General features: G+C 39.5%; 1 protein-coding gene across 4 annotated transcripts in view; it reads left to right on the top strand.

The window, feature by feature from the left end:
- The first annotated feature begins 394 nt into the window (after positions 1-394).
- The window catches only part of CIITA (class II major histocompatibility complex transactivator), a 44,848-nt gene continuing 18,115 nt past the window's right edge, over positions 395-27,127 (top strand). For 2 of the 4 annotated variants that reach the window (XM_082772685.1, XM_082772684.1), the window contains exons 1-9: positions 397-477; positions 8,613-8,961; positions 17,972-18,115; positions 20,409-20,537; positions 20,969-21,028; positions 22,371-22,454; positions 23,079-23,138; positions 25,537-25,686; positions 26,919-27,065. In XM_082772685.1, the coding sequence (XP_082628811.1) occupies positions 475-477; positions 8,613-8,961; positions 17,972-18,115; positions 20,409-20,537; positions 20,969-21,028; positions 22,371-22,454; positions 23,079-23,138; positions 25,537-25,686; positions 26,919-27,065 (1,126 nt within the window). In that variant the 5' untranslated portion in view covers positions 397-474. Of the gene's footprint in view, positions 478-8,612; positions 8,962-12,172; positions 12,251-17,971; positions 18,116-20,408; positions 20,538-20,968; positions 21,029-22,370; positions 22,455-23,078; positions 23,139-25,536; positions 25,687-26,918; positions 27,066-27,127 lie in introns of those variants that run through there. The other 2 variants (XM_082772686.1, XM_082772687.1) reach the window with 2 other exon arrangements.

The following is a 27,127-nucleotide window of genomic DNA, read 5'->3' as shown; positions in this document are numbered from 1 at the left end:
ACATGTAAGGTTACAAACCTCAGCCTGCTGGCTTGGGAGAAGAGGAAGCTTAAGGCTGTTCTTATGAAAACTGTTCTGCATGACTCTCAAACTGGAGGCTGAAGCATCTGTTCCTCCTGTGGATGTGCTTGAATTCGTGATCAAAATAAATACATAAATAAAAATCTGTAAATAATCACCAAATAAAGGTATTAAAATAAACCCTGGAAGAAGGACAAGAACACAAACCTTTGGGTTGTTTCTTCAGAATACACTAACTGTCTGTTTTCATCCTCTGTGCAGGGTAAAACAGCTTCAACAGAAGGATTTGAAAGCTCCCTGTCCCCGCAGCTGAGCAGCCCAAAGGTTCCATTACAGGGCTGCAGAAACATGGATTGTGAAGCTCCTTTAGAAGGCTGTGTGACCGTGCCTACAATCATCACAATTGCTGGCTGCAGTTGCAAGAAAAACTGCACAGCTACTGAAATAAAAGTCATGGTAAAGGCAATTTTACATGTATACAAATGACTAAAGATAGAGGTACTGTGACTGATGCATATTTTAGTATCTTTTGTGTCTAGTGTGTGCAGAAATACTGCAGGGAAGCCCCTAAAATACATGATTTCTTCAACTGCCAGTGTAGTGTTTTTGCCCAGATTTCTCTTCTCCATAATTTTGAAACTTGACACAGAGCTGTGGTTTTGCACATGTCCTTTTCCTTGTTGGTTTGGGTTTGCATTTGTAGTCTGTTTCCCATTCTTGCTATATTTTATTTTAGTGTAAGGGGAATTACAATTTTTGTCACGTGCTCCAGTGTACTGGACTAATTATGTGAAGTCCAAGTGATGGATATACATTTCTTTTTACATATTTACATTTATACGGGATATTTTTTTTTCCTCTTTCATCAATTTTTGTAATTACTCTCATAGATAAATGACAGAGTTCTTTAACAAGATGAGTGCTCTTGTGCCCTGTCTGTCTTAAAACTATGGGCAAGAGATCTGTGCATTTACATAAAACTTGCAGACCTCTTGAAAATCGAGAGAAGGAGTAAGACCTCCTTTCTGTCTCTCCCTCAGTCTGTAGGCCAGGGAGCAGCTGGATGCTGCTGCAGGTCCTGGTGCTCACGGCATGCTTGCAGAGCATGCAGCTGCAGCCAACTGCTAGTGAAAACCCTTCACACTCCATGGCTTTCTGGTGAAATGCCTTTTCTTTAAGGTATTACTTTTCCTGTGTGTGACAGGTGCTACCTTCTTTTCCTAAGACTATCGGGTCTGTACCTCTGCCTATACAGTGATGGCTTCCTCACCCTGAGAAGTGTCACAATTTTTCCTTGCTAACTGTTGTGGCCATGCTGCTCCTATGGAAATGTTTGTTGGTAGTCTGCTGAAACTTCTTGTCTTCTCTTCACCTCTTCTCTTCCAGGTGAAAATAACATATTTCAATGGGACTTGTGCAGTTATTCTTAATTGCGATGAAATCCTCAGCAACTATGCTTCAGTGGAAAACAAGATAGTTCTGTAACATTTTCCAGAGAATAAGTACAAGTCATTTCAGGAATGTTTCCCACTGTGTAACTGTTTCTGCAAGGCAAGTGTGGAAAGCTCTGCTGACCCTCCTTGAGCATGTGGGCAGGATTGGTGGAAGTAATTCATTCATTTCTGCTGTGTTTGTGCAAGAGGTGGGGTCATATAGCTAGGAACAAACATCAGGTAGCATTTAAAACAAATGAAATGTCACTGAAACAGACTACCAATGTAAGAAAAACTATGCTCAGGTACACCACAAATTAAAGAGTATCTGGACAGTTTTTCATAAACAATTGTGTAATGTAACTGCAATATTTTTTTCATAAATTCAGAAGATGACCTAAAATCTCCTTTGTATTTGTTTCCATAAACTAGTTCTGATTCTTTCTCAACAAGTCTGTCTAAATGTCTCTGTTCTTTGCACTGTGAACAATTATGTATTGAAACCTAGAGATAAGCTGCTTCTCAGTGTTACATGAAGATGGGAGGAAAACTGTTGCTTGAGAAAGCCTAAAATGGTGCATTCCCTGGCACTGTATTCCCTTCCTGTCCATTCCCTGGCACTGGAAATGGTGCATTCCCTGGCACTGTATTCCCTTCCCGTACAACTTTCTGGTGTTTTACAAGTGAGCAAGCCGTTAGGCATCTAAGACTGATGACCCCATTAGGACATTCCCACATTCAACTTTGCTGGTCCCTTGTCTAAGGACATGAAGAAGTCCATGAAAAATAGAGCCCCTCTGCTATCAGCTATGGAGCTACTCCCAGGTAGAACAGATCGCTTGGAACAGGAACAGAATCTGTTTAAATTTAGATCACAGAGGTCCAGCGTGCTGGTGAAAATAGTGTGGTAGGATAATAGCATGCTTGTCAGTGAGCAGTGCTTGTTTTGAACACCAACAAATTTTTGTTAATTTAGTTTTCAGTTGTTGCAGTTCTTCTGAGAAATTCCACACATTCTAGTGCCAGTGAAAGTAATGAATCACTGTGATTTTAGGTGAGGTAGAAAGCAGTGGAATGATCAGTTTAGATGTCTGCCTCTCAATACAGAGAGGATGTATGAAAAATGATACCTTGCTGCTGTAAACAGTTTAATGTCTTCATACGTATCTGCTTAATTCTCCGTGAAGAGAGCCTTGTGGTAGCAGTGTCCTCTTGACACAAAATATCTGGCCTGCAAAGGCCAGGTTGGCAAATTTGTTGTTATTTATGCTGTGAAGCTAAAAGTGTGAGGGCTATGAGTTTTTTAACTTTAATATTTTACAGGAAGCAGTGGAATTCCACTGAACATTTATGGTAGACTGGCAGCAAAATTGGGTATCCCAGACTAGTTAAAAAACATTTCTTAAGGAATACCTTTCAAAGGTAAAGTCAATTAGGATGTTGTCAAGCAGCCATCTAACAGTTCTTTTGTTCAGCCTGCCTTGCTCCATCAGTTTTCTGAGAATGCTTGTCAAGTCCTGGGAGATTTTGAATGATCACAAATATTTGCAGTCCTAATTTTTTTTTTTTTTTTTTTTTCACTTGCTAGACTGGAAATTCCCTACCTTTTGAGTTTCTAACCTCAACTGAGACAAATATATTCTGGGGAAATAGCCAGTATGACCAGCAGTGTTGTAGTGTGTCACCTTGGGCTCTATGTATCTCACCTGTAGGCTTCATACTGCAGTACTGAGGCTCTTCATAGTGTTTGGGAAGCAATATGGTGGGTAATACTAGAGGCATCAGTGTAGAAAGTTGCTGAAGGACTTTACACAGAATTGCTTAGGAAATCCTGGTTATGTACACATCACAAAAAAAAAAAAAAAAAAAAAAAAAAAAAAAAAAAAAAAAAAGTACATTGGTAACAGACATCTCCATTCTAATATTTACCCAAGGCAAATTTCCATGGTCCAGCATTGTAAAATGCAACAAAGTTAGGGGGGATGCTGATATGTAGACATTCACTAAGGGCAGCATTCTCTAATGCTCATGGATGTTGCCGCAAAGACCCGATTGATTTCAGTGGATACTACGTTATGTGTTAATTCCTTGAAAATACCCTTAATGTTGAGTGAGCTGTTGTTTCTGGTTTTCCAGTCAGCTATGTCACTGGCCATAAAGTGGATTCAATACCACATTTTGGGGGGGAAACCCTATTTTTCCAGGCTAATCATAGCACTAATATACTGTTGCTTGAACAATTTTTCATGGACTGAAAAGTCTATTCAGCAAATTTCCATGTTTTCTGATTGTAATGATTCAAGTTGTGTAGTATACTGGCATCAGCATTTCATTTCTTTGCTTCACAGATGAATGTGTGTATTCAGTGGCACAGCTTCCCTTCTTGTTTTAAGAATTATCTTTAACTGACACACTTATCTATTTAGGTATGGGATTCTGCATAGCCTCTGTATCTCTTTTTAAGGATGATTGTGGTAGTCTTCTCTTGAAGTCAAAAGGAGAAGAAATCTAGTGCTCTGCCTTAGCTACAGAAGGTGCTAAACAGTGGCAACATTAGCAGTAAATAGTAAAAATGCACGTTCTGACTTAGTTCTCTTTTTCACACACATTGTTTGTGCTATGATACATTTTAAAGAGGAAAGTTACTTAAAAAGGAGAAGTCGTGCTTTTGATTTCTCTGCATCGAGAGGAAGTATCACTTCTAAGTAAATAGTAGTCTACAGCTAATTTTGAAATCCAAATAACCATAGTAAAATGTTGGCAATTAATTTCTCTGTCTTCCCAGGGACAGTAATACAGCTGAAAGTGTACTAGTGTAGGCAAGGGTACGGCCTTCAGTACCTGGCATCTGGGTATCTCACGAGCCTTAGTAGATTTTACCTGGTGTCAAGGTAGTAAGAGAATTTTTTAATTTTACAAATGCAAAAACAAAAGCAGAAATATTTTATTTTATTTTATTTTATTTTATTTTATTTTATTTTATTTTATTTTATTTTATTTTTTCAAAATAGAAAATTAGCAGTGCTAGAAGTCAAGTGAAGCTTTCAAGGCTTAATGTAACATGTAACTGTAATCCCCTGCTGCTCATTTTGCTTACAGCTACAAGTCAAAGTTTTTAAAGTCAAAGGCAGAGTTCTTCTAGTACTTGATATCTTTGCCGGTAGCCCAGCAAAGCTGGGGACAGCTGTATAAAAAATGCATCCCAACAAATGATCTTGGATATATTTTTGGAAAACCCGGGAATCCTGAAAACACATAGCAAGAGTAAAACACAGGGATCGATTGAGATCCTTATACACTCACACCTGTGTGAAGGCAATCCCACTTTGGATCTGTCCCAAATCTAAGTATAACAGGAAAAAAAAATGTATTTGTGTTGAAAAGCCTATAGTCTCCTCTTTGTGCAGGATGTTCCCTGGGTACATTTGCGGGTGGAAACTGTTTAATGTTTGAAACACAGAAAATCTACTTTCCTCATGCATAAGTGGTAATAGTGATTAAGCATCACAAGATATTTCCATGCTTTTCTACATCTGGAGGAAACTATCTCATGGATGCAAGTTCCTCGTTTGCCCACAAAATGAAATCTGGCATCCCTGTGTTACTGTGTTTCTCAAAGGGTTGTGGTTAATGGGGCCACATCTGGCTGGCGGATAGTCACTAGTGGGGTCCCTCAAGGCTCCATTTTAGGGCCTTTATAAATGTCCTTACAAATGATCTGGATGTAGGACTAGAAGGTGTTTTGAGCAAATTTGCCAATGACACCAAACTTGGAGGAGTTACGGATTCTGATGAGGGTGGAAAGGCCTTGCAGAGAGATCTGGACAGATTGGAGAGCTGGGCAATAACCAAGCACATGAAGTTTAACAAAGGCAAGTGCTGGGTCCTGCACCTGGGATGGGGCAACCCTGGCTATACGTACAGACTGGGCAACAAAACGCTGGAGAGCAGCCCTGCAGAGAGGGATCTGGGGGTTGTGGTTGACAGCAAGTTGAATATGAGCCAGCAGTGTGCCCTGGCAGCCAGGAGGGCCAACTGTATCCTGGGGTGCATCAAGCACGGCATCGCTAGTAGGTCAAGGGAGGTGATTGTCCCGCTCTACTCTGCGCTGGTGCGGCCTCACCTCAAGTACTGTGTGCAGTTCTGGGCACCACAGTACTAGAAGGACATTAAACTGTTGGAGAGTGTCCAGAGGAGGGCGACGAACATGGTGAAGGGCCTAGAGGGGAAGACGTATGAGGAGTGGCTGGGGGCACTGGGCCTGTTCAGCCTGGAGAAGAGGAGGCTGAGGGGGAACCTCATCGCGGTCTACAACTTCCTCGCGACGGGGAGTGGAGAGGCAGGTGACCTATTCTCTGAAAACACCAGTGACAGGACCCATGGGAACGGTGTTAAGCTGAGGCAGGGGAAGTTTAGGCTGGACATCAGGAAGAGGTTCTTCACCGAGTGGGGGGTTGCGCACTGGAACAGGCTCCCCAGGGACGTAATCACTGCACCAAGCCTGTCTGAATTTAAAAAGCGATTGGACTGTGTTTACCAAACTGTGGTAAACTCATTCTCGTTTGCTCTAATAGCAAGCAGTTTCCAACTTTCTGCAAGGCAGGCTTTCATCTGCCTTCCATGTGTGCTCCACTCATGATAATGTACATGTGGAGGCATCTTATTCAGCGCAGCTTTATGTTGATAAAAGTAAGGAAACTATTTTTCAGCACTACTCCAAGCAGAGAGGGCCGTCTTACTATTTATACTTCAACAGAACTAATGTTCTCTCCTGTTTTGAATCAATGTAGGCAGCAACTTTAAAGGAAAATACATTTAAAAAACCATTATTTGGCATGAGTAAAACATGCCTGAAAAAAAAAAAAAAAAAAAAAAAAAAAAGAAATTGAAGGGATTTACTTTCCCCTAAGGAAAATATAATAATTAAATATAGTAAAATAATTTGCTTGTCTTGGTTGCCATTTAAATAGTTACAGTAAAACTTGATACCTACCTGCACTGCAGGTCACAATTGTACTGCTAGATAATGAGGTTCCTTATTTTTCTTATGTTTTGCATGTATTTCCTGATACTGAACATAAACATGAACATTTGGAAAGAACATGACATTATAACTGAAAACCAGAGTTTTCAGTTGTGTACTTCAAACTTTTATAAAGATTAGCAAATTCCCGTCAGTGTGTTGTTTCTAACTAGGTAGAATTATTGCTCCACTTTGAAATGTGTCTGATGGTGAAAAGAAATCATGGAAATAGTCAAGGTAGTAAAACTGAGAAGCAAATAATAAGAAAAGTAGTTAGATATTTCAATCTTAATCCCATACTTAGCCTATAGGCTTGTTTAGGCAGCCATGTAGCAGACTGGATGTTAAAGATTCCCATCCATCTGTAAGCCCCCAAACAGCCTTACAAATTTTGCCCCAGTATGCATTTTAAAGCTGTATGTTCTGCTCCAACATCAGATATTTAAAAACAAAGTTTTTGTTGTTGTGTTTGTCATTGTTGTTTGTTTGTTTGTTTTTCAAAAAGGAAAAAAAAAGTTGTAAACTGAAAAGTAATGGGTAATTGTTTATTTACCCACTGCTGTCTTCTATGCTAAAACACCTCCCTAAACATAAACAGCTCCCAAACATAAGATGCTGCAACATGCCATATAGATCAGTAAGTAGAAACTTTTGAGTAGAAAGTAGAATCACTGTTAAGCACTTACTATGGTGTTCTTGGCTGCATTAGGCAAAGTATAGCCTGTAGGTGGAGGGAGGCAAGCCTTCCCCTCTGCTCAGCACTGCTGAGGCCACACCTGGAGTCCTGGGTCCTGTGCTAAGCCTCCCAGTATGAGAGAGACCTGGACATACTGGACAGAGTCCAATGTAGGGCCACAATGATGATGGAGGGACCAGAGCATCTCTCCTGTGAGGAGAGGCTGTGCAAGCAGGGCCCGCTCAGCCTGGAGAAGAGGAGGCTCAGGGGGATCTCACAGATGCCTACAAATCCCTGAAGGCAGGGTACTCAGAGGACAGAGCCAGGCTCTGCTCAGTGGTGCCCAGGGCCAGGCCCAGAGGCAGTGGGCAGAAACTGGAGCACAGAAGGCTCCCTCTGAACACCAGGAGGCACTTCTGTGCTGTGCCGGTGCTAGAGCCTGGCACAGGTTGCCCACAGAGTCAAAGAGTTTTCTCGTTGGAGATCTCCCGAAGCCACCTTGGCATGGGCCTGGGCCCCCTGCTCAGGTTGGCCCTGCTGGGGCAGGGGAGAGCGGATGGACCCTGAGGCTCCTTCCATTGTCAGACATTTTGTGAATTTTAGAAGCATTCTAATTAGACACTGCCTATTCTTGAAGAGCAAGAAATTACTCAAAAAGCTAGTTTTAAAAAAGATTTCTTCCTAGTTTTGAGCTGAGGTGAGGGGTCAGGTGGTAGCAGATTTGGAGTTACTGTTATGGAAGATTTGGTGCTCTTTTGAACTGGGGGACTTTAAAACTTCTCTTTAAGGAATTTAATTTAAAGTATTCACCCCTTGGAATATAAGTATCTTACCTTTGAATAAGAATATATAGTACTTGTGACCAATTTTTCTAATTACTTTTTTCAATCTCATAACTTCAGATGTGGCAGAAACCAGAGCCAGATTTGGAATAATTTTCTACCTCAGAGCTTTTACCCTGGTTCTAACTTGTTTGACTTTTGTGAAAGCAAAATTAATTCACAACTGAATCTCTAATCCTATGTTGAAGTCTCTGAGTTTTAAACCTACACCTCTTGCAGAGGATATGTTTTGTGCTGAAGCTTTTGGTACTGTTCTGATTTAGCAGTGACCTAGCTGGGTCCACTAGTGCATCTACATTCCAGCTCTGCTGGGAGAAAAAGATACAGCTGTAACAGTCGTTTTTTAATAGAAAAAATGTTTTTTAGTTATTTTTTTGAGTTGATCAGGTTGCTGATTTTGAAAATTCTTTTATGAATTGAATGCTTGGAAGATTTGTGATGTTTTGTCATTTCATGAAGAAGCTATTTGTTCTTGGAAATGTTATTTAAAGGCTTAATGAAATGAGGAAACACCTCTGCTACTGCAAGCCAAAGTCTCTGACCATTTTTTTTTTCACTTCATCTTTTTCATGCTGACTGAGTAGATTATTTATTTATTTTTTTACTTTTAATTGAAGCAGTTCAGGTTTTGCTCAGACCTCCTTCAAGCATCCTCAGCTGCAAGTATGAATCTTTTTAAGGAGATCCTGCCTAGAATAAGGAAGATTCTTTCAGGTGCTACAGCTTCTGATGACCATGCATTGCTTAACCTCATGCTGAAAGAACATGTGATATCCAAGGAGTACCATCAGGCCTTGCTCCATGAAAAAGACAGAGAGGACCTTGCAAGGAAGATTTCTCTGACATTTGTGGAGAAATGGGACATGTATTGGAACACTTTGATTCCCCACTCTTGTTTAAACCTCTGTGGCAGTAGACCTCAAAACATCATAGATAATGAGCCAACAGGAACCAAGCACATGTCTGGTAAATCAGCTTTTTCTTTTTTGCATTGTTAAAGATTTACTTTTGTTTATTGCATATTGAGATTGTATTGTGACATAGTGCAAAGTGCATCAGTGGAGATGCACTTTGCACTATGGACAGCAGGTAAGGAAGAGAAAAGCAAAGAATGTAATTCAACAGCAGCTAAAGCAGATCCACCCATTTGGGGTAGCACCCATATATCCCTTTACATAGTCACGCCATAATAAGACTTATTCTTTGCCATCTTTTGCAGAACACAAAATGCAAAATAGATTAAGGAGACTATGCTAAGATCAATTTTTCTCAGCTGACATCCTAGCCATTGATAGTCTGAGCAGCATTTGTTCTTGATGATTTGTTCATCCTGACAACTGATGTGGGGAAATCCCTTATATTTGTCAAGCGTGTACTGGGGGGAATGCACTCTGTTGCAAGTTCCAGGTGTCTATAAGCACAAAAATTACAATGTCTATAACAGACTTCTGCAAACTTAAGGACAGGAAGCACTTAAAGACTTATGAAGCTGGGTTCAAGAAATCTGAGATTCTTAGTGGGCAGTAGGCGACATAAAAATTGAGACCTTATAATGTATGTAATTTACATACAACAAATTAATGTTGTATGTAATGAAGAACAGGAGTAGTTCTGGGACAATCCTAACATGGTCCATTTTATGTGAAACAACAGAACCCCAGCTTAAATCATAGTATTAAGATGTACTTTTATGAAACCAAGCAACTCAGAAAAGAGAATAAAAGAATACTTAATAGAATACCCAGATAATCCTGTAAATCTGATGGAAGGACTTCGGACGTCATTGTGGGTGCAAACTTTTTTCTCTCCTAAAATACAGCATTGGGCATTATTTCTCATGGTATTGCTGAAAGTACAAGAAGAAGTGCTAATGAAAAACTTAAGATAATTCATGAGAGGAAAAATACTTAACCAGAAGACCTTAGTGCTGTTCTTACAGTCAAATTAATGCCAACAAATTATATTTAAATGTAGAATATCATAGCTAGTGACACTTAAACTGAGGGTATATAGAGTTTGTTTTCTGTTTTTAATTACATCCGTGATGTGTACATAAAGATAGCCACTCCTCATTTTTGTAATGGTAGGAACTGAAATCTCCATTCAAAGAGCTTGATGCTGTTGTGCCTGGCTCTGTGCCTCTCTCATAAAGCTTGAATTTGAGACACAACAGAGGGAAACCAGAGTGCATCAGAAGAAGCATTAGTCTTCCTCCATCACATGTTCAATCGTTGTCACTGTTCTCTAGATTTTGTAGTATGGAGATGAACTTAAAAAAAGTGGTTTCAAAGACAAATTTATCGCAAAGAGGCTCAAACTGTATTAGCCTTCCCCTGAAGCAAATTTTTTTTTAACTTTCCTTTTCCAATTTGTTCACTTTCAGACATGTTCAATGACCGTTTCACTCTGCAAAGTCAGCTAGGGTCAGGAACAGACTGATACCATCAGGTTTATCTACTACTACTTAGTAGTTTTGCAGATGTTTCTCTTACTTGAAAAGGATGTTTAAAATTTCTGGGTGAGAAAGCCCCAGCTGTCCTTCTCTTGCAAAGTGCATCATTGACATCAGTTTTGTGGTGCTTTCAATACCTATTGGTATATTCTGCTTGTTCCTTTTGCCGTAGGGCAGTGTTTCTTTGTTTTGAATCAGCAAAAACTGAAGCACAGAAGATGATGGTCATCTGAGGAGTTCAGCCAGTTAGTTCTTGGCTCTCATAGCCTCCTGTTTTCCAGTCTGCTTTACAGTCTAAGACCATCATTATAGACTAGTCCACTAGATGAAACAGTATTCTGATTTGCTCCATCCATTCATTTCTGCTGTTTCTAATCAGCTGTGGTTGTTGTGCAAAAAGTGGACAACCACTGCTTACTGTAGTTTGTGTGAACTGGAGTCACAGTAAACAGCTGAACTCTTTTGTTCCCCAAACTGTCATCCATGAAGTAAATCGCTTACCTCATGGGATTACAGACTCAGAAGCTGATAAAGAAATCTGGCTGCAGGGTTGGTAAAGGAGCTTATAACTTGTGGCGTTGTGCTGTGAACAGGGTTAACAATTATCTGTTGTCGGGGTATTCCATGCAAAATTTGTGTTATGATCAGCTGCTCCCAGGAAGGAAACATCACCTCTTGTGAGCATGTTTCCATGGAAGCTGGTGGAAGTGGAGCTCCTCTGCAAAGGGAGAAAGCTTAGGTCAACAGCCACTTTGTTTGTAGGACATGCTGCCTTGTGCAGAATCCAGTGTTACCAAGTGGCTGATCAAAATTTTACCTCACGAGTCTAGGAAGACATTGACTTCGTCAAATCCCACTTCCTTCCCTCTTCATACTTCGGAATTTTGTTATAAACTGTTGATGGTGGAATAATACTAGAAGAAATATTTGATCATTTGAGAATAGAATCATAAGTATTTTCTAATTTGTGTAGGTCTATGCATAGTAAAAACAACAACAACAAAATAGTAGGAAAACTGGGTTGCAGAGACACACAGAAGCAGCTGTAAGTATCATGGTAGGAACACTCATTAGGTAAGTTGGCTTTCAAAAGGAGGTGTCTTAAGCCAAATAGGCACTGCAAAGGTGTGACTCAGTCTGAGATTCATTAAATGAATAAATGTTGTCTGCCGCATGTTGATACCAGCAAACTCTGAACAGCATATGTAAGCCAGACAAGCTTTACATTTCACAGAATATTGTACGTCATTTTGGACCAATGGCAAAAAACACTTGCAGAAGAGAGCAAAGCAATTCTGAGTTGGCAGAGCTTATGAATGTGTGAAAGGTACTTTCATTTTTGTTTGAGCACACGAAGCTGCAAGGTAAGAGTGTTTGCATGCTGCTTGCTTTATTCTTACTGATGGACTGTTTAACAGCGTGACTTTAGGACAGGTTTGAACCAGAATAAAACCACAAAGAGCATTCTGAAGGGCACTGAAAATTGTTACCATTGACACCCATCCAATTTCCATCCAAATAAATCATTCCGCTCCTATGGAGTAAGAAGCACAGGCTCTTCTTAACTGTGGCTAGCGACAGGTTACCCACGTTTATTCTACAGGGGCTGCCAGAAGGGAGCTTCTTCTTAGTTTTCCTCTTTGGAATTCCCCTTAAGCCTCTAGCATTTCTGCTGTGACTGGCCTGGCTCATTTCCTCCTTTCTGCTGTTACTTTCTGTGAGCCCTAAACAGTGACAGCAGTTCTCCTGTTTTTCTGGTGCTGAATCCGGAGTGAAGGAACAGGAACCGTCTGCTTTCCTAAGGTCAGTTTTTCCTCAATTCTTGAATGCTGTGCTTTTGTCATGGTAAATCTATCTTATAGATGCTGTGAGTATTGGTAACAGCGGTGTGTCAGTATCTGGTCCTGAAGTATTTGTGGGATGAAGTCTGCATTTGAGTGGGTGAAGTTTTGGAGACTTTTCATTTTGTTTGCGATTTTGTTTTGTGCCCAGCCCTGTTAATTGCTTGAAAGCTTGTTATAATTTCTTTCAGATTTTGAGAGGAATGCACTTGTTCTTTGTACAGATTTTGCTTGTATTGAAAGTGAAACTGTGGAGCATTAGTAAAATATGGCTTGTTTCCAGTCTTAGAGCTCTGGCAGGAAAATTTTCTGATTTAGGAGGGCTGAGGTTCTGTCTTGAAAAAAGTCTCTGAATGCAAAGGTAGTTGGTCTGACAAAAGAAGGCAAGGTGTCTACTGTACCACTTTATATCACCTCGCTGCTGAGGTGGGCAAGATGAGCACAGCTGTGACTCCAGAGGCAATGCTGGCTTCAGAAGGCAGATTCTGCTCTTGAATATTTTCCCACCTATGGCACCTGCAGGACAGCGCATGATCAGTCTGCCTGCTTTGGGCTATCTCCCAGGCAGGACTTTTGTTTTTTGTCTGGTTGGGTTTTGTTTTTAATTTGTATTGGTCACCATACAGCAAAGTTCATTGAAAGGCAGAAAATCCTTCTACTTAATATTTACACTTTTCTAACTTCTTTAAACTCACCTAAAGGAGACAAAGGGGAATAAGACAGGATATAGTGCTGTTTTTTTTTTTTTTTTTTTTTTTTTTTTTTTTTTTTTTTTTTTCTGGCATCACCTGTATTCTTTCATTTCAGACTATAAAACCCATGGAAAGTAACAATACTGCATGGGCCAAGTACATTCTGTAGGTAAAAGTAGTGTCTTTTATTAAATCATGTCATACAACAGGAAAAGATGAACATGCTTTCAGACATAGCTTTTTCACAGATCTGAAACAGAAACCCAAACTCTCAAAGCTAAATATAGTTTGAGCACTGATATCCACAGTTTAAGATCAGACCTTCTCTGAAAGAAAAAGCTGTTGCTTGTGGAGCAGAGGAATTGCTGGCGATGGACATGGGGAGAGGAGAGACAGCTATTGTAGCATGGAGGGGACTTGTGCTGCTGATGACCTGCCCATATCCCAGAGAGCATCACCCCAAAACACCACGTGGAGCAAAACCCAGGAACCATGACCCTGCCTGCTGGTTTCTGTTGTGGGTTATGGACCACACAGGCACAGTAACCCTCAAGGGGTGCAGAGAAATAGAGCAGATCAGGAGAAAGTTGTTAAAAGAAAAAAAGAAAAAAGTCTTGAAAGTTGTGGCTGATGTTATTGAGCTTTTAGCTCTAAGTAACAGTGTTTCACTGAAATGTATATTTAGATAGTTCGATAGTGCTTATTTTTTCTGTCACCTTGCTTAACTCAGATTCATCCTAAGTGTAGCACATAATAACATTTTTAAAGTAATATTTGTGTGATTTTGTTTTAACCTCCTGTCTTTATGACAGTCCCACTCTCTCATCTTTCTGTAACCTAAGATTTGGAGTAGTAATGTTATGTCATCCTCCAGTTATGAAATGTGTGATTTACCTGGCACTACTACTGTCCTGCTAGGAATTACCCTCAGCTTCCTGAACTAGTATAAAAATTAAATTGCAGGGGGGTTTCCTCTGTTCCTGAAATTACTTTTTTATTATTATTATTTTTTCTTAATGTCTATACTCGTGGGAAGAATGCTTTCTTACCCGTTAGTTCAGCTGTCAACAGAGTTAGGGAAAGGAACCCCCCTAACAATCTCTTCAGAAGTATCTACCACCTTTTTGGAGAAAACTTGACATTATTGCCTTTGTATAAACCTTCTCCTTTCTCTTAATTACCATTTGGTTTTAGTTAGTAGCAGAATTCATTATTTGGTGTCAAATTATTGGGGCCAAATGATAAATCACAATCATTCCCTTTATCTTTTGAAATCTAAAATGCCCCATCTAACTCTCAAGATTTGTCTGTGTTTAAGTGAACACCTACTGCTTCTTCAACTGGATTCTTTGTCCTAGTGTGGCGATGCTCACTATTTCTTTTACTACTTTTCCAGCATTGTTAATTCTTATGGTTTTGCTTGTGCTCTGAAATAGCACTGAACAAAAACCACCAAGAGTCTTGCAAATGAATCATATTGTGCTGTATGAGCAGAATACAGCATTAACACAAGTGTATCCTGTGTAGAAACCCTTCTGTAACAGCTATGTGCTGAATCATTGTAGAGGTAATGCAAAGGGAACACGGGTCTGTTGCATATAATGATGGAGCTGGAGTGTATATATAGACTGCTGCGGGAAGGAGGTTTCACTTCAATATTTAAAGACACAAAAAATAGTTTTAACAAGGGTCCATGCAACAAAGGATTGAACTTTCTGAAAGGCCTGGAAATACATTGGGAAGTTCTTCCTGTCTAACTCCACCCAGTACTTCCACTTTGTGCACAGATGCTGACCGCAAATGAGAGCACTGGCATCCCAGGTGATGCAAGGTCTCTGTTGTTCCCCCAAGAGCTGACTGAGAGCAGCAGTCACAGCTCTAACACAGGGACTACGATGCTCAAACCTCAATTCACAGGGACTACAGTGACACTTTTTAGTCCTGTGATGTGAAAGTGTGCCATATACACATTTTGGCAGCATTGCATGGCACCCCAAAGGGACTGTATTATCAGTAAGCTAAATTAGAATTGTGTAGGAAACAACCAAGAAAGTGTCTGAAAGATAGAGAACATATTCCCCTGTGGTCTCAGACAGTGGGCTGCTGGATTCAGTAGGATGCAGTGAGAAAAAAAAGGGGAAGCAATGGGAAAGCAATTGCTGTTGTAAACATGCTTAGTAATGTCAGGTTTCGTTTTCTGTGCTTTAGTTCCAACCTGCAGCCAAACACTCCCTGTCCCTGGGGCACAATCCCGTTTGCCTCTGTCACTCCCGTTATGTAGAAATCTTTCCTAAACTCCTTTCTTTTTCCCTGCAGCCTTGGACAAAGTGCTACTAGTGGTCCCACCATCATTTTAACACAGCAGCACAGCTGCTAATAAGAATTTCTTGGTTCAGCTAAAGAAAAAAATTACAGCATCCAAAATCCAGTGTAGTCAATAGAAAGGCAGCTGTGTGTACATTTATGTCAAGCCCAATGCAATGAAGGAAAAAAAAAAAAAAAAGGTAAACAGAAGCAAAAAAGAGAAATATTTAAGTTTTTCATTTTTAAAAGAGTAGCAGTCTTCATTCTTCCCTAGGTAGAAGGCTACCTTTTTCTCATTCCTGTGCTGCTGGGTTATAGTACCTCTTAGTTTTTAATTTTCACCTGTCTAGCTGGTGGAAATCTCTAGAATTCCTCTTGGCTGCTTCCTGACTCCTTGACCTTGTAATGCAAAATATTGTGCATTACTTATATATTTAATCACATGGAAATGGCATAGAAAGAAAGCTTTAAAATAACAAAAGCTCTTATGATTATGAGTTAAATAAAACTTTCAATTTCCATGAAGACTAAGAAGGTCTATGTAGTCTTTATCCATAGGACTTACCCTTTTCTTCAGCTGCTGTAATCAAGCACTTTACTAATTGCTGAACTTGGAAGGAGTAATGAATTTGTTTGTCTTGCATTCCCTTTACAGCTTCACAGGATCACAGAATGGTTAAGGTTGGAGAGGATCTCTGGAGGTCATCTGCTCCAACCCTGCTACTCAGGCAGGGCCACCTGGAGCAGGTCACCCAGGACCATGTAACTTACGAGCTTCTGCTAATTAGTTCTCTGTCTCTAACCCCAAAATCACATTGAATCAGAGGTAATGCTTCAACAGCGTTATTCACAGTGTGGAAACCTGGTATTCTGAAAGGCCTGACTGTGTTTAGATCTTCTGTTAATTCAACACAGAACATGGCAATGTAAAATACAGCAGCAAATTGAAAATTTCCCACATTCCTGGTTCTCACAAAGGTTTGTCAACTTCTGCTTTCCGTTTATAGCAGGGCAGGCAATAACATCAAAATTTTGTGATGTTGGTAACATAACGAGGCCACACAACATGAAAAAGGGGAACTACCTTACTGTAGGTCACTCCTACAAGTGGGGCCTCACTATGTCCACTGCCCGTCCTAAGGTTTGGCTCTAGATTCTGATGTCTTCTCTGGCAGGATGCAGAGAGGTCAAATTCCAAGCTCTACAAAGGGACAACCCCACACAGGGCTGTGAGAGGAATTAGGATAAGTTCATAACAAAGCAGATGGTGGCAGTGTGACTAGGTCTGCCTGCTTCCTTTTGTCAGAGCTGCATTTATTTTTGCTGTTGCAGGTAGGCTTGATGGTCCAGCAGGTTGCTCCACATTTGCCACCTTGGCAAAGTAGATGTGTGCAACCAGGGACATCAGTGGCATTCTGCTAATGGCAGAATATTTGAGAGATGTATTATAAGTATCCTTCATTGCAAAACATGGTTGTTGATGCCAATCTGAAGCTTCGCATGGTTGCAGTTTGTGGCCATTTTAACAGAATACCGACTGGAAAATTTGCCCGTTGTCCATTTCACATTGGCATCTGGGTATTATGGTGGAGTTAATGACTGGGATCATCAGCCCAGGTAGCATTCATATCAAGGATCTGTAAATACTGAAAAGCCAATATTTGTTTTGGAAATAGTTTGATAAAGATGATGAATAATCAACATGTACAGTTATTACACTACTTACGGAATATCCAGGAGTGTTTGAATTTATTCTGGTGCCTCCTGCAGTAATTGGAAGTAATAGAAGAAAATGAAGTGGAGGAAGAGAGAAACTTTATCAAAAAATATAGCTGCAGCAACCTAAGCAGTTCTTAGCCCATATAAACACTGGTGGCTGCAGCAGGGAGCATGTTAGAGCAGTGAGAATTGTCTGGGTTCTGTGTGGTACTCTGAAACACTATAGCAATTCTTAGCTCATGAGTAAGTACTCACATGAGTTCTGGAGATGTATGTAGTATGAATAATTTTTTGTCTGGTGCCAACAGATATTGGTAAGTTTGGAAAGAAAATGGATTTTAAAATAACTGTGGTAAATTCCACAGTTGCAGTGAATGCCCTGTTACCAGAAGTGAATTCTCAAGTTGACCATACACAATCAGCCATAAGGTCTAGGGAAGAATTCTATGAAGCAGCTGTTCAATCTTTTACTGTTCTTTGCTGTGCTGAGGAGATGTCTCCTAGTGCTACCTGCAGGTCTCAGGAACTGGGATATAGCATCCCAGACAGAAGCTGCTGGCCCTAAGAAGAAATTGTCATACCAGTACAGAATGGGATTCTTCTTTCATCATCTTCACAGCAGTCTTCTCATTCCCCCAGTACCTGCTGAGTCTGTGCTTGCACCACTTATATACTGATGAATTTACAGAAGTTATAATTTATTCCCAGGAGCTTTAGGCCCAGATGGTCAGACTGCAGTATCCCACTCCCCTGATTTGGGTAAAAAATTGAAAGGTCTCACTGCAAACTGGATTTTAAGTAATTCAGGGTTAAAACTCAACTCAGGGTTTTTTTATCAGTACCAGTTCCACAGCATTAAGATTTTAATGCCTTGTGGTCAACAGAAAGCCACAGCAGCAGACTTGTAATTCTGGTTGACAGAAGTGTTGACTTTTATCATAGCTAATTGTATTGTGATTTGATTTCAGACAGCAAGAGACAAATCATGGATTCAGCATTGGTGTGTGAAAATGGCTATCTTGATTTGCTGCACAGTGACATCGATCCAGTGCATCTGTTTACTCTCTTAGACCCTAAGCCATCTGGAAATGAAGAGGGTGACTTGTTTGCAGGTTAGTAATACACTAAAAAGCCCTTGAATAGTTTAGCTGTCATGCTGTAATTCATTGCCATCTCCTCTGGATTAAGTAGCCATCTAATGGCAGTTATCATGGTGGCTGGACTAAATGCAACAGACACTTGGTTTTACAATATGATAACTTTGTGACTATCTATATATAAAATAGGGACTCCTTCCATAAATTACCATGTATTTAAAGCCAAGCACAAGGTGCTGCACCCCAGCTGGGGCGATTTCAACCATCAGTACAGACTGGGGGATGAATGGATGGAGAGCTTCCCTGTGGAGAGATACTTGGGAGTATTGGTGGATTAAAAACTTCACTTGAGCTAGCAATGTGTACTTGCAGCCCAGAAAGTCAATCGAATCTTGGGCTGCATCAAAAAAGTGTGGCCAGAAGGTTGAGGGAGGGGATTCTCCACCTTTGCTCCACCCTTGTGAGATCCCACCTGGAGTACTGTGTTCAGATCTGGTGTCCCCAGCACAAGTAAAACACAGGACTGTTAGTGGGTCCAGAGGAGGGTGACAAAGATGATCTGAGGGCTATTTTTTAGCCTAGAGAAGAGAAGGCTCTGGGGAGACCTTATAGCAGCCTTCCAAAATATAAAGGGAGCCTACAAGAAAGATCGGTAGAGACTCTTTGCCAGTGTGTGTAGTTATGCAACAAGGGGAAACAGTTTTAAACTAGAAGAGAGTAGATATAGATTAGATATAATGAAGAAATTATATCTTCATATGAGGGTAGTGAGGCACTGGTAGTGAGGCACAGAGAAGCTGTGGATGCCCCATCCCTGGCAGTGTTCAAGGCCAGTGGGAGGTATCCCTGCCCATGGCAAGGGTTGGAACTGGGTGATCATAGAATCATACAATATTCCAATTGGAAGGGACCCACAAGGATCCTTTAGTCCAACTCATAGTTCCACAGAGGACGACCTAAAAGTTAAACCGTGATCTTTAAAGATCCCTTTCTATGATAATAGGAAGCCAAGCCAGCAAGCTAACTGCAAGCAAACTATTTCATTTCATTTCCAGCTGAGATCCTAAGGCACCAACACAATAGATGTGCATTAGCAGATGCTGTTTTACAGCTTTTGAGAGCACAAACCAATAATTTCTTTATTCTGTGACGGAGAAAGCAGAAAGACCAGGGTGGAAAGGTGGCAGTTCCTTACATACAAGTTGCTACAGCTAAGCAGGTTGGAAGGTTGGCTTTGGTTTTCAAATTCTGCTCCTGACCTGGTGTGGGCATTATGGAATGTTCTATTCTTCCTGAGTTTGTTGGCATAAAGGTATGAGAGTGTGTCTATGCTGCTGACTGTGTTGTGGAGCAATAGCTGAGCTTATTTGAAAAAATGAGCTGGACTATGGGTTGAGAGTGGCAATAAAAGAAGAACACAAGTTAGTGTATACCAGATATGAAGTCTATAGTTATGTGTCACATAGGCATAAAAAGTTACCAAATTAGAGTGATATCATTTCACATCCTTGTTGCTTTCCTGAGTGACCAGTGTCAGCAGGTGCATGTGCAAACCAATGCAAAACTGAGCACCAGAATCTGGAATCATCTACGTAATTAATTATTTTCCAGTTTGAGTTTTGCTCTCTCAACTTCTATTACTAACATCTCTGCAGGAGTTTTTCTGCACTGCCATGGCCTCACTTGCTCAGGGACTGAAAGTAGGTTGAAATAGGGATAAAGGACTAACTCTTACTACACCAAAGATGTTTCATTGATTTGAATACTTCTGAGCCTTCCCATTGTCTGAGAAGACATGGATAAATTAAGCAGTGTCAAGACATTGCCCAGGTTATGGAAAGTAGGACATCTCCATTGTTAAGGTGCTAATATAGTTCGACATGCTTTTTGTCTTGGCCAACTGGTATTTTCCCAGGCAATTTCTAGCTGCAGAGCTGTGGCTAGCATGGACCCAGAAATACCCTGAAGAGGGAATTTGAATGGTATCACCACATACTGAAGACTAAAGAGGTTTAATAGTATGGATGAGTCCAGGCCATGTCTATAGGCCATAGTGTCATGGAATGGGTTCTGAAACATTTTTATTTACTAGGAGAGGTGGATCCTCAGAGTTTAACAAAAGTGTTGATTTCTGGGTAACTAAGTTTACTGAGAGTTCAGTTCTGTTCTTAGGTAGCCAACATGTACCAAAAAGCCAAAGCTGTATGCTGAAGCACTAAATCTGCCTTTTCTGCATGTCCTGCTTTCTGTTATTTTTCTTTGGCTATGGTATCCATTGAACCCAATGCTAACTCCTTTCTCATTCTAGATTCTGAAATTGATGCCAGCAACTATGATCAGTTGAATAGTATGGATTTCCTGTGTACAGTGGAAAATGATGAAAATGGGGATGAGTTGTATCCCTCTTCCAATGCCAGAGAAGCTTATGCTAGAATAGGTATGAAAACTTTTTTTTTAAGTGCTTGGTGTCAACATGGTCATTATTTTCTACTTACTTGATATATCTATTTCTTACAAATTCTACTTTTGCTCTAAAGTGGTGGCATATATTCAAGTGTCCTCATGCATAGTAAGTTGTTACCACTACGTGGTACCTAAACCTGTGAGTTGTGAGGAAACATGCGCAACAGTTTGTGGTTGTCAGGGGAAAATCTCTCTATTAATGGATCCTTCTGCTTAACACTTCCTGTCTCCACTTCTTCTTTCTCATGTTCTTTGTTTCCTGAGCAACGATTTACAAGAAAAAATTATTTTAACTCTTTAATTTCACTTATACTGGAGAATTCTGTTAATGAAGTAAACCTACAATAGTTTTGCTGTGCAATTTACTATGATGTTACTGTGTTCCTTTTTTTCTTTTTTTGGTAGCTGAATTAGCAGAATATGTGCTCAAAGATCAGCAGGAGAAGCAAGTGGAAGATAGTTTTGGTAAGATTTATGTGAATAAAATTAATTTTCTCCATGACAGTGTTCTACCTAACATCTTACATTGTTCCTCATCTCCACAATCAGAATACCAGTAGGGTTTCTGTCACCTGGTATCCTCTTTCACCTCCCTCCTTCTTCCACCTGGGAATTGTGTCCTGAAAAACTCCAAGGATTTTCTGTATTTTGAAGGATTTTCTCAAAGAGAGCAGTTGTATCTCTGACCAAGTTGCAGGTCACCTCATCAAAGCAATAGCGTATTTACTGCTTGACTGCCTAGTGCTATATAGGCTCTCAAGCACCATCAGACTTATTCTGAGCAATTGACACATATTGACATGTATTCAAGAAGCCTGAGCCACCAAGAGGAAATATCATGCATACAAATGCAGTTCATGCACCCTTGTTTCTGTCCAGGATGCACAAAGTTGCCTGAGAAGGCGTGTCAGATTTTACTTCTCTCCCTGATCAAAGCAGTGATGGTATAACATACATGTAGTAAAGGATTTCTTCATATCAGTGCTTAACCAGGGATAATCACTTGGCTTGTTGTACAAAATCATTGTTTTGGCTGCGGTGCAGCTGTTTGCTATTTTAGAGTATATATTTAATGTGTGGCTGCTGGGAAATCTGTAGATCGAAAAAGATTCACACAATATCTGCACATCCTCTTTTACACTTGGGGAAAGTATTTTGGAATAACTTACTAAAGGTAATACCATAACTAGGACAATTAATTCTGGCTACAAGAAACCTATGCGGCTTTAAATGGTTTTTTCTGCTCCCTGTTGTGTTTAGAATTTGAGGGGTTGGTTACACCAAATGGCAATATTCATATTTATCTTAGAGGAAATGAGATACAGTATGAGTATTTATGTCTTTGCCTGTAGAAGACTGGTATAGATAACTTCACAGCTCTTACAACACAACATATATAAATGGTTCAGAACCTTTTACTCTACATCTAAAGGAACTAATCATTTTCATACACAAAATGAGCAAGTAACTTCAGTAATACTGAGATCACACAAAAAATATATCTGTGAATCAGCTGTGATGTTTAATCCTTTGCTTGTCATTAGAGCATTGAGAAGTACTTGTGTTTTAGTAGCCACTGAATTTGCCACAGTAGATTAATGTCACACAGTGAGAGAGTCTTTGGCCAGAGTTCTGAGGGCTTTCTAAATTGTATAGATTTGGATATGTTTTACTGCATGATTTTTGGTTTCCATCTTTTATTTGGAGCATGTTTGCTTTCTGCTGGTATCTTTCTTTTCCTTTTACCTCCTCCTGGAATATTTCTAGGAGAACAAAGGTTGACATTTGCAATATTTCACCTTTTTAGCAGGGAGCCTTATTTTGGATGAAATGACTGCTGAAAACACTGAGATATTTACTGATGTAAAGATGCAGAAATGTCACAAAAGAAGTAAGTAAAAAATGGTGAGAGCTTGAAAGTCTGTAGTGTTTGGATTCCAAATATGCATTAGGGTACTTTGATTTTAAAAGCAGCCTCAGTATATTCCTCCTATAGTTCTTCACTGACATAAACAGATGTGCTTCCTCTGACTTTGTTTACCCTCTATGGGCTGGAAGTAAAATCTCACCCCAGCACATTCGTCATAATTTGCAGAATCTGTTGTCCTCTAACATAACATTAAGTGTGTTATATTTCTTCCCCCTTTTTTTTGTCATCCATGTGAAAATTTTAATTTTGTTTTCAGTATATCTGTAGCTTATCAAGCATTAGTTGAACTTTAGTTGAACTATTCCCTTTTTAACAGCAAGAACTGCAAAAATGTTTGATTAGTGGCAAAAAAAAAAAATAATAATCTGAAGCCCAATTCAAACTTCAGTATTGTAAAATAATATGAGACTATTCACATTCATGTTTAATATATTGGACTCATGCAGTTCTGAAATAGCTGAATTGAAACTGCTAGCATCTCCTTCTACTTTAAAAAGTTAAAATTAGTTTCCACAATGGACACTTAAAAATGACAAACTGGATTCCATTTCTGTCACTTAATATCACCTTTTTTTTTTCTTTCAGCATTTTTAGGCTCCATAGAGAGTTGTGCTGATGTTTCAGAACCCAAATACAAGAAAATTGGTAAGATATTGGCTGAACAGTAAAAGGTTATTGAACATATGTTGTCTTTTGTTCCATAGTGCCTTCCTCTGTTAAATGTTGTGGCTCTACCTTCTAGAGAAAGTCTGTTCTTGTAGATTTGATGATATAACACAGAGGTGTGTTTTCATGTTTCAGTGCTTCCAGTAGGGTAGAAATAACTGTAGAATCATATACCTCTTATTATACACCTCAGTCTAATTTATGATGCAAGAAATCAATGATCTCTTATCAGTAGGTATTAAGATGTTCATTTTAGGACTGATTACAGTCCTGTGGTCTGGAGACAGAAGGATCCTTATGCCTCAAAAGCACAGATTTCTGTTGGGCAATAGAAAAATTATGTCCTTTGCATCAACAGAGACACATCTGAACTCCTCTAAACTCATCTGAGGGCAGAAAGCAGACCAATGGCAATCTTCATAGCTTATCGTGTACACTTTTTGTTTATTATGGGTTATGTGACAACAAAAGAGAATCAAAATTTTGTTTGGCAGGAAATGCCAAACTATGGCTTAAGTGTGACACCTTCCAAACATACAGTGAAATATCCTAGTAAAAATAACAGTGAAGAAACTGCTTCTTGGACCAGTCCATATTCTACAGTCCTTTACACCAAAGTAAGAATTTGGAGAAAGGGTAATTTCTAGGTGTTGCACGCTCTCAGAGCATCCACAAGGCAGTAACTGCAGCCAGCACACAAGCTGTAACTTGTTCCCCAGAGTAAATGAGTGTTCAAGTTCTTAACCCAGCTATAGGCTAAATGAGCATCTCAGATACAGCTAATGCAGCAAAATACTCTTTCAAAAAATGTGAAAGCAATTACCTCTGAATGAAGATATACCGTGTTTTGAAGTGCTATATGCATCCTTGTGTGTTTCTGAGGCTTCCTGAGAGAAGCTCTGATTGCACCAAACTCCATAGCCTTTTATGTATTGGGACAGGTAGCCAAAAGTACCTTGCCACCTAGAGAGCCATCCAGATGGAGCTTGGATCCTGGGACTGCACCTCAGCACACCTGAGGCCTGCAGTTTCTAAGTACTGGTTTAGTCTGAATAAAAGTCACAGCCAGGGCACATACAGCCAGGCAACTGTGACCCGAACTGATTTTCCAGTGTTCATGTGGATTTCTGGCAAGAGATTGAGCAGAATCAGCTGGATGGATTTGGAAAGGTAAACAGACTTCCTCATGAACTGGTCCTTGCTGGTTTTAGGTTATTCAAATGCAGTTAAATTTCTAGGCAATTAGTAGGTATTAAAGGCAGATTATCGCCTGTTTAAATTCCTTTACAAATTTGGCACTTTTTAAAGCTTACGTTTATGCCATGCTAACAAAGAGAGTTTTGATAGGGAAATGGCACATCGGTTCCTGATTAAAATAAATAAAGTGAATGTAAAACACCTCACCAAAAGGGCTTGCATTCTAGTCTGTGGTGTACAGAATCATGGCAGAGCTAACATACGTTGTAAAGCTTCACCTACCCTTTTTCAGAAAGTGCTGAGAATACTGTCACTCTCTTCACTTTAACTGACCCAACAAAGGTGCTGGTGGAAGGACTAAATATAGATGACAGTGTAAGTACTGAGGCCAAAAAAAAAAAAAAAAAAAAAAAAGCTTATTGACAGAAATTTGAGCTACACAACAAAATCAGAATTAATCTTCCCTATTACAAAATGAGTGTCACTGTATGATCTTAAAAAGGCAAACAGACTACCTCTTCAAAAAATAATGTCTCTACAGTGAAGAGGATAATGTGGACTAAAGTTCAGTAATAAACCCAAAATATTTCAAAGGAGTTGAACGAAATTAAACTTCAGATTGGCCTAATCTTTTGTGGCTAGGTGGAGCTATAACAGTACTTGATCTTTTAAATTTTAGTAACACAGTGGTTCTCAGATAGGAAATTATGTGGGAATTTTATGTGCTTATTTACACACAAACCAAAAAGCACCTTTAAAAGCTTGTTTATATATAGACCACAGTAAAAAAATAGATTTCTATAATAACACATCAGTTTCTGATAGACAACGTAAAAACATCCTACCCAAACTACAGGTTTGTATCTCTTGACTAACCATTAGACCACAGGAAGTGATTAAATATAAACTTGATTGTTGCTGCTAGACAGGCAGCAACACAACCAGCTCTGAGAATAAGGGTGTGGCAACACCAGGGAAACCAGCAGACCAGTTTAAAGCAAAGTATATCTCAATTAATATATAAGAAACTTTCACTAAGCAAATGAAATCACGTACTACATGTAAGCCTCCCTTCCCATTTGACCGCTTCTTGAAAGACCTCTCCTCTGGCCCACTTAGTTGCTAGCCATAAAATAACTTTCTCCATTTCTTTTTGTCTCCTGTTTTCTTTTTTTCCAAGTGGATGCCCCTGCAGTGTCTACAAGGAATGGCAGTTTCTTGGCTATGCCTCTCAGCAGCCATCCAGCTAGCTCCACCTCGCTAACTCACCAGCACATGTCCTTTTCTGTTCCCGCTATCAATGCACTGGGAAGAAGTTTTGTAATTCCTGGTATGTACAGGACAGCTATGCCTGTGCACTCTTGTACAGGGTGATTTTTTTTACCTTGTAAGTCCAGTTGTTGACCATGAACAATGGTGGAGAAAAACCAAATATGGCAGCCATTTCAATGTAGCACTTAAAACTGCTCCCACTAAGACAATGAAAGTATTCAAGGAAAATTTGAAGTGCATTGCCATAATGAAATAGAATGAATCTTCCGTTTAATTGTTGAAATACTGTTTGATTAAAAAACAGAACAGAGTTATTTAATGTACACTAATCTAAATAATTATCTATTGGTCTTAAGAATATGAAATCACAAATTTTTCATTAATAAACTTGTTTTTAATTTCAATTTCTTTCTCATTCAGGTGTTTGTAAAGGGCTGCTAGGTAATTATATTTGAAGTGATATATATACTATTAGTGTATTAGCAATAGTAGAGCAAAATCTAGTGTGGAATTTTGTTCACAAAAAGCAAGTACTAATCCAAGTGATGGGCTGTATAGTCACCTTGTTTTGATCATGTTGTGTAGCAGAGGGTGTGCAGGGTATACTGGAAAGTGCTCATGACAAAGACTCACAGTCCAATAGTCTTTGCTGTTAAATCTGTGCTGGAAAAGAATCAAAAACAATTGCATAAGTTTGAAGTCTTGGAGTATCTGAAGCTAGTTGAGGCAGCACAAAGTATCATAAGAAATTGTGTCACACCCACAGAAACTCGGGGCTATGGGTGATTGAGTTGCAAGCACTCCATCAACAAAAAATTCCCTGGTGCAAGTTCAGAGGGAGGACGCTTGCTAGCTGCTTGTACATTTGTGTTGTACAATTCTGTGAGAAAGACAGTGCAAAGAATGGTAAAAATTAATTCAGATATGTAGTGGATACATACATTTTCTACACGTTTTCTCTTCTGGAGGATCTGTGGTCCATACATTTACAGACTTTGCCCTGTGTACTGTGCCTTATATTAATAGACTTTGTTTTTTGACTGTCAAGACACAATGGTCACTAAAAGGTGGGTAATCCTTTATATTTCCCATTCATCATCCTTTTAACGGTTTGTTTAATGGATTCTGTGGCTCTCAAGTGATTCTATGAACTCATAAACTCTCAGCTGGTAGTATTTGCCTAGAACATACAAAGAAAGATAAGTAGCTTTGAGAAAACCTTTTCTGTTTTTAGAAACTTTTGGAAACAAGGAGCCTTTAAAAACAGGACAGTAATGATTCTGCTGTCAGTTTCAGGATCTTCAGCACCTTTGATTCCAGAGTGTCTACCCTTTGGCATGAAAGACAAACAAGAGAATGTAGACTTTGCAGATCTTGCTCAGCAGAAAAATAATTTTTTAATAGGAAATGGCACATCAAGTATTATAGCATATCCAGGTAAGTACAATAATCTATTATCCACATAAGTAGACAGAAAGTACTGGAAAGTCACTGCTGCC

The sequence above is a fragment of the Aythya marila genome (genome assembly GCF_965140915.1).
Source record: "Aythya marila genome assembly, chromosome: 15".
NCBI classification, from domain to species: domain Eukaryota; kingdom Metazoa; phylum Chordata; class Aves; order Anseriformes; family Anatidae; genus Aythya; species Aythya marila.
Note: the sequence above shows the minus strand (reverse complement) of the source record. Positions and strands in the feature narration are given on the sequence as shown.